Source organism: Vidua macroura, chromosome 6 (genome assembly GCF_024509145.1).
Source record: "Vidua macroura isolate BioBank_ID:100142 chromosome 6, ASM2450914v1, whole genome shotgun sequence".
NCBI lineage: Eukaryota > Metazoa > Chordata > Aves > Passeriformes > Viduidae > Vidua > Vidua macroura.
In genome coordinates, this window is record NC_071576.1 from 32,368,214 (window position 1) to 32,382,302 (window position 14,089).

Here is a 14,089-nt window from a genome sequence, read left to right on the forward strand (position 1 = left end):
TTTATCCTAGTGTTCCAAGTCTTCCCACAGGTCTCAAATAGAGGTCTTAAATGGGAGAAAAGAAAACTATAACATGCATCTCTCTCACAGCTGACAACATTCTTCTGTGCAACAGGGACCTAAATTAAATTCACAATACCAGTGTGATTCTTCCCTCTTGCAGGACCTGGACCTCTCCATGCTGTAGATTCCTGCTAATGTCAGACACCTGTAATCATTATCAAGACTGAGTCATATAGGTTTGTTTCATTTCAAGCTGAAACTAAAAATAATTTCTTCTTTTAAAAGGGTAATGCTATTTTATCAATAGCAAAGTACCTTGGGCGCACACTGATGGTGTGAAATGCACAAGCTGCACATCCACCCAAACCAGAAAGGATTCAAACCCACACATCCTACCCCTGAGGGGCGTAACCCTCATCTCAGGTTTTAGGGAGAAGGATAGTCTTATCCACCTACTGAAGGGCTGCCCCTCTGCAAAGAGGAACCTGGGACTCACTAGAACAAAGAACTGCTATTCTGCAGCTTAACTGGGGGGGCTCACCTGATGGAGAAAAGAGCTGGATGCCACTCACGCTCTAAGGACCATGGCAGAGGATAAATGATAACTTAATTAACAACATTTCTGCAAGCATTAAGTGTGAGGCAGTTGTTATCCCTTGCTGATGCAGAGATACTGTCCAGCAAGTGAACATCCAGATCTTCTCGCATATATGAGAGATGTGGCTTTCTTTCCATTCAGTAAAGAAGAAGTAGTAGTACATTCATTGGGTTGATATGGGAAGACATTTTTAAAGACTCCAAAGTTTTCAGCTGTTAAGATAGTGTGTATCATAAATGTTTTAAACTAGCACTTCAGGGACACAGGGAGACTAGTAGCAAAGGCTACTAGTTTCAAAAAAACAGTTTAAATTGGTTTTCATCACTGTAAATGCATGAGGCCCACTGCTAACATTTGCATTGGCACTAGTGCATTTTCATAATTAAAAAAGTATATTATTTCCTCCCCTGTTTAGCTCTTTGATAAGCCTGGGAAAGTTATTGATCTGGAAGTTTCATCAGCCTTGCAGCCATCCACTCAGCAAATAAACCCCTTGTGACATGTTGAAATGTTTTCTCCATGTCTTGAAAACAAATTGCAGGAGGGCCACACCATAACTTACATTCATCCTGCAAAATTTGTACATATGGTATTTTTTTGTTGGTTGGTTGGTTTTTAAAAACTCCAAGCTGCTGAAGGAATGATTACTTGAAAATATCTGTTTTCTTCTTCAAATAATTTTGGAGGATCCATGCTCATGAAACTAAATCTGGACATGCCTCAAAATTTATTCTCTATAAGGTTCAAAACCCAAAAAAGAAAGAATTAAAATTCTGACTTTCCTCATCTAGTCTTCTTATTTTAGGACACTGTTTGCTGGCTATTGTTTTGTGCCAGGTACTATCCAACATACAGAACAACACAGAGTACCTATGATATTAAAAGTATCTTTTCCCCACACTACATGCTAAGAAGAAAAAAAGCAAGAACCATGAGGATTATCTCCACTGCACAGAGGAATAACTGATGCCAAAAGACTCAGTGATTTACAGTAATAGCCAGAAAGTACATTGTTGACTGGGACTCAAGACTGTTCCATGGCTATGCTTACCATCTTCTTAGAAATTATTTAAGTGATATTAAATATTACCAAAATGAGACAGATATTAGAATTTATTACCATGACCACAAAAATGGACTTTAGCATTACTCAAGATCAGGAAAATCCAAAACAAATCCTTGATAAAATGAGCCAATGACCATCAGCAAATTCCTGATGAACTCCCTTAAGAAAGCTGGATGTTTTCTCAGTCAAGCCCTGTGTGTAAAGCCTTGAATGACTGAGATAGTAGTGACATTTTACTGAAATCCAACTTACTTATCTCCCAAACAGTGCTAACTTGACTCACCACAAGGCTTATTTTGCCTTGGTGTTTTTGGGGGTTTGTTTGTTTGTGGTTTTTGTTTGGATTTTTTGGGGTTTTTTTTTCGCTAAGAAATGCACACATATTCCTAACAAAACAATTTGGTATAAGCATCAAGAAAGGAAATGTACACACATTACACACATTCATAAAATGACATAGCAATACCTTACTGCCACATATCTATGATTCCTACTGTAAGAGTCATAAGTAGGCAAGCTTGCACATGGTTATAAATATTTACAGTATAAAGTACTTCTAAAGGATTTATTTAATATCTGCGAGACACAAATACCAAATTACTGCAGAGTGAAACAGAAATTCAGCAAAACTTATTTTAAAACACTCCACACCCTTGTTTATGTTAAAGAGAACAGATCCCATTGCAGCTGAAATAAGCATGTCATTAACCCATCTAATTTTTGCCCGTTTAAATGCTGGTAGAAAAGGTTAATAAGTAATACATACATCTAATGTACAAGTTCTTATCCGTGACGAATACATTTTATAGCAACAGCTTTTACACGTCAAAATCTACAAGGAACTTGAAATCATACACCCGAGGACCAGAAATGCAGTAAGAAGAGTCACGAAGGCAACCAGTGATGCTAGTTACCTTTTGGTCTGCAGTCCCTGACCGCAAGGATGTTAAAAAAAAAAAAAAAATCAACAAAGAACTCCAGCAACTCTCACTCACCCAGCAAAGAGCCCACAAAGATGACAACCTGCACGGTGGTGGTGAAGTGCCGGTAGCTCTGTTCCTCGCCGTGCTCCTCGCTCTCCACGGCGCCCGTCTCGCTGACATTCCCGCCCTGCCACACCATCGGCCCGGCCGAGGCGTTCCCCGTCTCCAGAGCTCCGGTGACAGCCTGGGACGGGGCATGGTCGCTTTCATTCATCAACACCCAGCTTCTGTCGTAGCCCATGGCGAAGTTCCCGCCTTCCTTACTGCCGCCTAATAACACAGGTTGTCCGGCCCTTGTCTTTAGTGAATGAATGGAGCCCACAGGTCAAAAGATGCTTCTGAGGATAAAGCCCGGTCTCTGCCTCTCGGAGGCATCTTCACCACATTCCTGTGTCCCGAGAAGCAGGGCTGGCTGTTCGCGTTTTCACCTTGTAAGTTATGACAGCCAGTAAACAAAAGCAGAGAAGAAGCCAGGGTTCTCCTTCCGATCAGCTGTGCCATAGTTTTTGCTTCACAGGTCTCCTCAGCATGTTTTACCGCAATATGCGAGAGGGAAGGAATCACGGTCCCCTGAATCACAGCCCGCACCGCGGCTCATCCTCCCTCCGCTGCCGAGGGTCGCGGCGCGGCCGCCGCGCACACGCTCGCACGGCCGCGGACTCACTGCACAGCAAAACCGGCCTGCAAAAGTGGGGGGCCACCAACTCTGTCCCCTCACTCCACTCTCAGCGTTGGCTCTGGCTTTGCTCACAGCCCTGAGAGAGGAAAAGCATGGCTTTCCCCGTGGCACATCTGCTTCCGCTCTCTCCTCTGCTCCTGCCCGCTCCCTCCCGTCTCTCTGCTGGCTGTGCGCGGCGCTGGACGCCGCGAAGACCCTTGCACAGCGTCCAGAGAGGCCAGCGACTGCTCAGAGGCTGCCCCGGCGCTCCCGCTGTTTCTCGGGGGAAATGAACTGGGGTTTGAATCGCAAGGCGGGGGGCGCTCGAGCGTCCAGCGAACCGAGGCGGCTCCGTACCATCCCTGCGCGCCCCGCACTGAGCGCGGCTGGCAGCGACAGCCCTGCTCCTTCGTGCTCCCACATCCCGGCGCGGGCCCCGAGCCGCTGCGGCCCCGCGCTGCCAAACCCTGCGGCGATCCCGAGCCGGGCCGAAGCAGGAGCCCCCGGCCCGCCGCGCTCCCCAGGGCGGGCGCGCCGCCATCACGTAACCGCGGCCGCGGCGCTCGGCGGCGCCGCCATTTCGCTCGGGGGCTGTGGGAGCGGGCGGGCGCGTTTTAAACCGATGTTTTGAAACAGGTCCCTAATTCTGATGACAGATTTTCAAAATACGGTGCTGGGTTGTACATATGCATGTTACTTGTTAAAATAGATCTTTTTCTAGATGAATAATTTTCCAGAAAAGCTCTTCAGTGGACGTAATAAGTTGTGGCATTGGTGGTGTGCATCCGTATAGTGGGTACACGCTTGCCTTTAATTTGGAGGCGTTGTGGAGGTGCTAGTTAAAAATTAAGCCAAAAAGGTTTTTTCAGCCACTGGCCGCCAGCCTGGAAGTGCCCCGGGAAGAGGAGCTATCCATGTGCTCAGCCCCTACACAGCACGGCTTCCTCAGGACCCGACGCCCATGGGATGTGTTCCAGTGACATTTGCCCAGTCTCCTGCGATGTGAACTTTGGTGATGCAGGACAGAGCTAGGTGCTGTGCCATGTGTTCAAAGGCATTTGCTGACCACAGGGATAACGGACTGCCATTGTCCTATCCCACCGCAGGTCCTGGAGGCTGTTGGCCAAGCCTCTGCCTGTACCTCCATGTGTTTGGGCCCAGTCATCTGCAGCCTACTCTCATTCCTCTGGGAGTTCATTGCTCCAGCCACTTTTCTACTAATTCATGTCTCTGACTCACTCTGATTGTGGTCTCAGACTCACTCACCCTCCTACCTTTTCCTCTCACCCATAACTCATTCACTTTGTCCACCCAGTCCAATTTTCCCCACTTTCCAAGCAATAATCAGCAGGTTTCACCATGCTTTCCCCTTATCTTTCCTTTCTTGAACAGGCTTCTTCCTCCTTTTGGATTCCAGCATTCTTGTGGCCAGTGTCTGTAACCAGAGTCTGACCTCAGTCCCTTCACCTCCCAGTCACCTGCAAGGTGCACTTCCTCACACAGCCATCCCTTTCTTCAGTTCCTCCATCGGTATGGAATGATGACCAAGGAGCCAGGCAATGCTTACTATCTGCAGCCTACACTGTGTAGCCTCTGCATTCTCTTTGCACAGATCTATATAGCCAAGGAATATTGAGTTGGCTAAAGGAAGAGGTCCTGTGGGCATAGGATGGTCTGGATTTGACTTAGGAATGGAAAAGAACAGAAGTAAGTTGCATGACTGGAACTTTGAAGGACACCGTGGCCAAAAAAGAAATCTTTGCCTGATTAAAAGTCATGTAAATATAAAAAACCTCACACGTGCATGTGCTAATAAGCTTAATGAAGTATATGCTACCACATAAATGACTATATTACCCAACGCTCTGCTTAGACCATGCTATAGGTAACATAAAAGGAGGGGAATCAGATTGCACGATATGTAAGGAGGGCAGACCTGTTAGGAGAAAGACCCTTAAAGACCTCAGAGATGGTTCTCAGGCTACTCTCCCTCCATCCAAGCGGAGATGCTGTCTTGGTAAGCATGTACCTGCTATTATTACTATTACCAAAGTTAACACAGTGTTATCATTAGAGCTCTATCATAGCTAGTGCATTTATTCAGACTTTGTATTTCTGTTGCCTCAATAAATCACATTATTTGTGAATCTGTGCTCATGGAAGTTCCCACTGAACACAACCAATGTGGTTATAATGTAATTATAACCAATGTAATGCCAATTTGGTTATAATCATAATAAGCCCAGCTGCATGCAGCCCCTCTGATCTCTGGAGACCAGCTGGAATGCAAGAGGTTTTATTTTCTGCCAGATTTCTTACTCTTAACACTCGGAACCTTTTCCCTCCCTCCTGCACTTCATAGGAAGACTGACTTCCCCTCACCATGCACATGGGGAAGTGAAAGCACATTCTCACAAATCATTTAAATTTTATTTGCTAGAATTAAATTTTAATGTAGTGGGAGAGAGTTTTAAATTTTGCCTTAAATCTTGGAAGTGAAGCTTCTGTCCAGATGCAGTCTGGCACTTGTGTGAGGCAGGTGGATGTTCATCGTATTCCAGTAAAACTGTGCAGATTTACAGAAGGTTAGTTAGCAAAGCCACAGCACTGAAAAAAGGTTGCCTCTTCCTCATCAAATTTTCACACTCTTGCTGGAGTACAAGACTTTTAAAAACAAATTCTCAGAATGTTTTTATGATTATGTTATTTTACTCTGGCTTTCTTCTTAGAAAAAATGAATCATTATAGAAGTAATTAAGGGGAAAAATAGCTTGAAGTAGACATCTGGTCTCAAGCACTTCATCTTAACTGGTTAAAATTTTGCCAAGTCACAAAGTAGGGGAAAGTCAGGCAGCTTTAAAAGGCATACTGTTATCTGGCCCACCCACTGCTGTACAGTGTAACAGGGAGAAATTTCCCTTGTGGTGGGCTGCATGCCCCACACCACATGCCTGGGAAGTATAAACCCATAATCACCGTTAAAGGAAATTTTGCTGACATTTCTTAGTTACTTACTGCATCACCAAGTCATTCTTGCTGTGCATTTGAGTGGGAGAGAACATGAATCTGTGGCCTAGACACTTTTATTTCCAGTCTTTAACGCAGGGAAACTTTTTATTTATTATATACTAATTGATAATGGCCAAACCCAACTGTACCAGAGGAAACTCCAGTGATCAGTTACAGTGCCCCAGGTCACAGATGACTGAGCAAAAGGATGTCTCTGTTGTTGCTAGATAAACACTAAACAGCTTTGGTCATGCATTTCTCACCAAAAAGCAGGTGAGCTAGAAAGACTCTGCCACTAAAGATACATTCTAGGAATGGTGAGGAACAGACACCAGCAGCACAATAGTGATACAATTTAACACTTGGTTTTTGTTTGATACTAACGACGTTATTTCAGTGCAACTGAAAGATAAAGTGTGCGTGGAACAAGCTTTCAATTTCAGAAGTACAAATTGAGGGCTATAGAAACCGATCATTAGCGTAAATCAGTGGTCTCTTTATAACAAAAAGTCTGTACTCAGAGGTCAGGGAGTAAAGTCAAAGTCACCAAAACTTCATTCCTACGTCTGGGTGCGCGGTAGCAAGCTGCAGGCTACTGTAACATTTTTTGTTTGCCTGGGGATTACTTCACCTAATAGATAAGCTCGTATGTATTAATTTATTTGGGGTTTCTTTATGAAGATTCCAAAACTTTAAAGGCTCTCTCTTGTGGCAGTCCTTTTCAGTAGTTACCGTGTGAAGTGACCGAAGGAAAGCACATTTTCTTTTCTAGTTGTCACTGCTCCCCGACAGCCCCCAGCTGCCTCTCTCTGGCAGGTCCCACCAAGGACACCCGGCCTCGCTTTTTTGTTTGCAGTTCAACCAAAGACTGTTCGCCCTCCACCTGCTATTACTCACTACAGCAAATGTCGGTGGGAACCTTTCTGCAGTTTTCACAGGAACTTGTATCCTGCCCCAGCTCTACGTGAAATCTATACTGAAATCCATGGTTATTTTTTTCCTTTTGTAACTCTTTCTCAATATCAGTTGTAAAAGATCTACATAGTATCTCACTGTCTTTGCTGTGTATCTCTGTAATGCAGATATACCTGGAGGCATATCTTGAGGGAGTTCAGACTGGACATTATGAAAGGTTCTTCACCCAGCGGGTGGTTGGTCATCGGAACAAGGTCCCAGGGAAGCGGCCGTGGCACCAGGTCTCCCAGAGTCTGGACAGTGCTCTTAGTCACACTATTTAGTTTTCGGGAGTCCCGTGAGGAGCAGGGCGCTGCACTCGGCGATCCTTATGGGTCCATTCCAGTGGATGAACCACCGGGCCGGGCCCCACGCGGCGCCGGCGGCCCCGGCCCCCGGCTCCTCCTCCTGCCGCCGCGGCGGAGGCGGTGCCGGGCCGCGCTCCGGCTCCAGTCCCAGGGCGGCAGCGCGGGACCCGCCATGGCCGCTGCGCGCCGCCGCCGGCGCCGCTGACATGGCCCGGGCCAGCGGCGGGCGGCAGCTGCCGGCGGAGCTCGCTGCGGAGCCGCCGGAGAGTTACCAGCTGCGGCAGGAGAACGAGCTCCAGGTGCTAGAGTCCATTTACGGGCAGGACTTCCAGGACCTGCGGCAGAGCCAGGCCTGGAAGGTAGAGAGTGGGGTCCGCGCACAGCGCGCCGGGCGCGGGGCGGAGGCGCAGCGGGCAGGGCCGGGGCCGGTGCGGAGCGGGGCCGGACGGCGGCGGGGTCGCGGCTGGCGCTGCCTCGCTGGAGCCGCTCCTTGTCTTCCTTGCCTGACGTGTCGCGGCTCTCGCTGCCTGCCCGTGGTCCTTCCCTCAGCCCTGCGACCGGCCACCTTTGCGATTGATTCTCGAGATAGAAGCGCTCGCTCTGTGATCAGAGCTGTGCTTATAAATTGCATTCTAAATAATTGTCAGGCTTTTTTAAAATTACCTCTTAATTCATTCCTTAACCTACTAATTACATACTTGCTCAACTAATTAATCTCGTCGGTATACATGATGATATTTACGTAGTTATTATATGCTGTGGTTTTGTCACAGTGCCTCTATTTCCATGATAATAATTTTGCTTTCATTTTTATGAGTGTGGGTTTTTTTTAATTACGGCTAGTTAATGCTCAGGCCTGGTACTCACTACTTTCTTCCATTTGTCTTTTGTGTCCCCATCAAATTGATATTTCCTTTCCAGCTGTGTCCATGATACTGTTTTCCTGTGTCTGGAGATAATGGTCACTGTTCTGTTCCACAGGTTCACTTTTACTGTTGTTTCTTTTTGCATTCTTTCATCTTGAATGTCTACGATATATTTTCTGCTTTCTTTTGTGTCAGAGACTTGAATTTAAATATTTTGCAATAACTTATTACTTTTTTTCTCTTTTTATGAAGTTTGGTAAGAACACTTAAGTAATTTGTTAGGTGTCCAGAAGTGTTCACTCTGTATTGGAAGTCATATCTGATATCCTCTTCACTTGACATGTTCTCCTTCTTGCTAAAAAAGCAAAGGGGATAGTTACCATCTGTTTCTGTATTTGTTATTCCATGTGGTCTTACCTCCTTCCCTGTTTTTTGTGTTACTGAGGGCTGGGTTGTTTTGTTGTTGTTTTTTTGCTGTTTCTTTTTAAACCTAATTGAAAAGAAAAAGTTGGGAATACTTATATGGGTGTATTTTACTTTATTCTGATTTTGAGTAGGTGATTTGAGCAGAGTAGGGATGGGGAAGGTAATGCTTGTTAAAATTCTGGTTTATGGCAAAACACAAACTACAACTACAAAAAAAAATACTGTCCATTTGTTTGGCTGTGTAAGATGTATATCAGTGTGACATTATGGCCTGTTGCCATGTCGGAAAGTAAAATAATGCCTGGATTAGTAATCTAAACACAAAATGCTGTTCTTTTAACGAATGCTTTAATTTGTGATATAAATAACCTGTGTTAAGTTTATTTAATTTTTTTCTACTGCTGTCTTATAGTAAGCAGAATACAAAAGTTTTATTATAGAACCTCATTTTTGCTCAGTCTGAATCATCTTTCTAATGGTTGTAACTACACTTATCTGAAGAATTTTTAAAAATATACTGGATAAACCATGACAGTCAGTGGATCATTCCACACCTCTTGAGCAATGTCAACATATTAATGTATTGTTTGGATGGTCTAAGCTGTATTCTACTATAATATAGATTGAGAGTTGTGTGTTTTCATTAAAGCAAAACCAAACAACCCTTTTCAATCAGAAGTTTTGGGTTGTGTTTTAGGTACGACAGCCTCCTGAAATTAATTTAGTTCTGCGTCCTCAGGGATTGACCAGTGCTAATGAAGTGTATGCCAAAGTTGACCTATGGGTCAAGTGTCCACATACTTACCCTGATACGTAAGTAAACATTAAATTATAACCTTTTTCTCTGATTTCTGTAGCAAAGTGTAAGTTGAAAAGATGTCTAGTTTTATTCATCACTCTTAGTCTTGCCTTCTGCATGTCAGTATTAAGCCTGGGGTATTTTATAATATGCAACTCTAAACTTTGGCACCTGAATTGGATTTAGTCTTTTGTGCAATGGAGAATAATTGGGATGAGTGTGTCAGTGCAGACTGCAGCCCCAGTTTGTAGCTTGGAGGTACATAACCACAGGTGTACCTGCCACCATCTTAGTGCCCTTGTTAAACTTCTTGAACTCCTGACTCTTTCACCTGAGACAGACTGAATCTCCTTTCTATTTAAAGCCATCTGTTGTTCTGTTTTTTGTTGGATTAGCTTTTGGAAGAGTTCTCCATAGAGAGTGTAGGAGTTGCAGGTGACCAGCCTACCCCAGCATTTTGTGTTGGCAAAACACAAAATGGGATAAGTGTTGCTCTGTGCACAATTTTGTTTCGTCCTTATACCACTGATAGTCCAAAACATAACTCCCTTCAGTCCATCCATTTGTGCTGTGGCATGAGTGCTGTAGAAGGGAAATGCTATTCCTTATTAAGTGATAGCTCAGTTATACTCTGTAACAAGGATGTAACAGCTACTCTCATTTTTTTTTGTTTTAGTTTAAAACAACACACCTACAGACATTTTGCTTGTTTATTTTATTTTAAATATTTTTAAATATAGCTGATACTTATTTATTGCATTTATTTCTTAGGTTTTGTGTTATCTGTATAGGGTGATAAATAAATTTTAAACATCTAAATGTTGTGTTAGTAATTTTGCAAATGGCTTGTTCAATAAGTTAGTGGTTAAGAGCACGAATTACTAGATTCTGCAGGGTTTCTTTGGTAGTTCTGCTGTTAAGTGTTACCAAGAGGTAATCTGCAACTGGAAAATTTGATGATAGGGAATATAATACAGTGTTTCTTACTTTATCTTGTATATGTAATATTTATATTCTGCTTATTTGAGCATTGACTAATTGACAAGTAACTATGAACTCCATTCCTTTTCCTTCACACAGTTTTTATCAACAATCTTTGCTTTTTGCACTCAGTTTTTCTAATGAAGACTTCTTTATGTTGCTGTCCCACAGAGTTCCAGAAATACAACTAAAAAATTCAAAAGGCTTGTCAAATGAGAAAATAAATGAACTAAAATCCAGACTAACTGAATTAGCAAAACAGTGCTGTGGAGAGGTAAGAACTTTTCACTTCCTTGAGAAGTATACTCTGGATCTAAATAGTTCTAAAGGTGTATGGTATAATATGGTGGAAAGCATCCACATTGGAAGTGTAAGTTTCATTGCTTCTAAGGAAGGAGGGACTGTCTTTCTTAGGAATGTTTCTAATTAATGAAAGTTCAGACTATGGATGCTCTCACAATCCAGTGCAAGTATAAATACTGAAAGCTTTGTTCCTGTTAAAAGGTTCACATTATTAGGTTTAAAGGTTCTGAGTTATCTGGCAGTATGAAAAGCAATGTTGACTGTAAAACTGAGAGCTTTCTGCACTTTTCAGATTAATTTGAGCAGCCTAAGAGGCCATATCTGTTTAAGCAAACAGTGGTTACATGGGGAGTGTATCCATGTGATCTTGTTCACCTAACGTTGAACTGAAGGGCAAGAGGCCTTCGTTCCAACACCAGCTCAACACTTTGTAGTGCAGTCACTCCATGCCACTGTGCCTTTTTTTTGTATTTAGGAGTAGTGATACTTGAGTTTCCCAGGAACTGGGTAAAAAAGGGAAAGATGGAGAAACATGGGAAGCTTAGACCTCTTATCTATTTTAAGGGATTTTATACATCCTTGGCTGTGTTTAGTATTAACAATACCTTTCTATTGTTGTTGAGGACTGAAATGATTCAAAGAATTACAAGCAAAGAATTCCTGGTGAAAGCAGGGTTTTTGGTATGTTTCTTATCACTATTTGGTAATGTTGCAAGTGAACACATTTGAATAGCTCCATTTGTCTTTTTAAAAGTATTACACAGCTGTGGACATTATAACAGGCTGAAGTGGGGTAGTATTTTGCTTTCAGTTTCCCAAGCCTGTCAAGTTTACAGGTTTAGCAAGAGCTATCTGTCATTCACTCCTGCCACATCAAGCCTTTTTTCCATTTGAATACTATGCTAGTATTTTGATTGCCATTTTTTTCTGCAGATACTTTGAAAATAATTGTTTTTAGCCAATCACGTACTCTTCCGTAACCAAGAATTTCCTCAAATTTTTCAGTATCTTTGGAAATGAGCAGTTTAATAAAGTATTCTGGAATTTAGAGCATGGGGTTTGTTGTTTGTTGTTTGTTTGGTTTTTTTTTTTTCTAATGACGGTGCTATGGACAATTCATAGGAAGTACAAGGGTTAAATTCTTTAAGTAACCACAAAACCATGCAATATGTACTTGGTCTGCTCACAAATGACCACAAGAATTATTAGCCTGTAGGGCTTTCAAGTCCCAGTTTGACTTCTGATCTCGTTGAAAGGACCTAAAAATATGTCATACATTTTCCTAATGTTGATTTTCCAAAGAGTCAATTTTTCTACACACGTTTGCTCCAGCAATGTGTAGATGTGGTTCTGAGTTACATGTATGGTACACATTTTGTATGAATGGCATATGCAGTGCTATCCTGAATTGCAAAAAGGGAGACAACTGTCTCTCTACCTTGACAGGTATTCCTTATTAAATTGTATTCTGTGATATAGAAAGTTCGACAATACCTCAACCACCTATTGAAACGGAACAGCAAACACTCAGAGTGTTTATTAATTGAGTTTTCTCTTGGTTTTGGTGGGTTTTTTTTAAATACATGTGTTGTGCAATGATCGCCTTGCCTTCTGAATAGTAACTTGGGAAAGATATTCTAGTTGCATGTGTCAGATTTATGCATATGGTGCTGTTCTTTCTATTTTGAATTGCCTCCTGGCTTCATTCTTACTTTCAAGCAGGGGATTCAATGTTTGAGAGTCTTCTAAATGTCACCCTGTTACAGACAGATGGTACAGTTTAATTTGTCTGACCTGTACATGCAAATCCTGCTCAGTGGTGCTGCTGACTGCACCTTTGTCCTGTACTATTCTTTAATTTTAGAGCTAAAATGGTCTCTTACCACTGTGGATTGCTTGAATTAATAAGGGGATGCTACTAGACTGCTGAAAGTGTAAGCCCTGACAGGTCAATAGATCATCAATAGTTTAAGTAAACAGTGACTGAAAATTTATTCCAAGCTGGCAAACCATGTAGCAGAGTTTTCAGTGCAGTTCTTATTTTAGTAGTTGTGGCTATATGAATATGGAACGCTTTATGTGACTTTACAGTTCTAACAGGGAGACTACTAGAGGAAGGGTTAGAGTTGTGGTTAGCAGTGAAATGATAACTATTTCATAGCAGTAGGTACAGTAACAGATAAGTGCAAAGGATTTGTTCTGTTGTAGTTCCTATGTCATAAACTCATATCTGTGGGAGTAGAAAGATTATGCATAAAAGAAGATGAGAAAATTATTTTTAAATTTCACATTTCCGTTAGAAAAATAAGATGGCTTAGGTTGTCTGTCTTTCAGTAATTTTTGCCATCTTTGCTACTGTGATCGGGGATTTTTCCTGTTACAATTTATTAATAAATAGTTCTGACAAAAAATAGTGAAATATGATAAATTCTCCCTGATAAATAACAAAATTGACAGTCATGCTTCTGCAGTGTTGCTTTTTGAGGTGGGTAGCATTTGGCTATCACTTGACTCTGCATTTCATTCGTACTTATTTTCTTTCAGGTGATGATATTTGAACTTGCTGACTATGTACAGTCATTTCTCAGTGAGTATAATAAACCACCTTCCAAGTCTTTTCATGAAGAAATGCTGAAAAATCATCAGAAAGAACAGGAAAGATTGGCTCAGGAGGAATTGCGTAAGGCACAAGAAGTTAAGAGAAGAGAGGAGCAGGAGGTAAGAGAAATCAAAGCATGAATAACCATATATTCTTAAAATAACATAATCATGATTTTAAAATCACTCTGCATAATGATGAGTTTTAGTGAATTATTAAGTTATCAGACCTGCCAGTATGAGTTGATCAATATGTATTATATGAACTATGCTCCGCAATTGTAATATTTTAATGATGCAGTTTTAACCCAGGGAAATATTTATGCTTGAAACAAACCTAAATGTTGATTCCTGATCCTATGAAAATCCTTTATCAAGAGGACCTTGTACAAAAGTGTAAGCAAATGTACATATTAAGTGCATTCCTTTGTAAACTAGGACGTGTTAGCCAGGCAGGCGGGTAATCGTACCTTCTTTCACTCTTAGGGTGACTGGAGCATTCACTGTGACAGGCATCTCTAGAGAGCAACAAATTTA

At 42.2% G+C, this 14,089-nt stretch overlaps 2 protein-coding genes across 2 annotated transcripts in view; one reads left to right on the forward strand and one right to left on the reverse strand.

Moving 5' to 3' along the window:
* The window catches only part of GPR176 (G protein-coupled receptor 176), a 30,026-nt gene extending 27,117 nt beyond the window's left edge, over positions 1-2,909 (reverse strand). The window contains exon 1 of the mRNA XM_053980305.1: positions 2,663-2,909. Coding sequence (XP_053836280.1) covers positions 2,663-2,891 — 229 coding nt within the window. The 5' untranslated portion in view covers positions 2,892-2,909. The remainder of the gene's footprint in view (positions 1-2,662) is intronic.
* A 4,876-nt stretch (positions 2,910-7,785) lies between these two features.
* EIF2AK4 (eukaryotic translation initiation factor 2 alpha kinase 4) overlaps positions 7,786-14,089 on the forward strand; it is a 37,653-nt gene continuing 31,349 nt past the window's right edge. Inside the window, exons 1-4 of the mRNA XM_053979478.1 lie at positions 7,786-7,938; positions 9,569-9,684; positions 10,823-10,925; positions 13,499-13,672. Of these exons, the coding sequence (XP_053835453.1) occupies positions 7,786-7,938; positions 9,569-9,684; positions 10,823-10,925; positions 13,499-13,672 (546 nt within the window). The remainder of the gene's footprint in view (positions 7,939-9,568; positions 9,685-10,822; positions 10,926-13,498; positions 13,673-14,089) is intronic.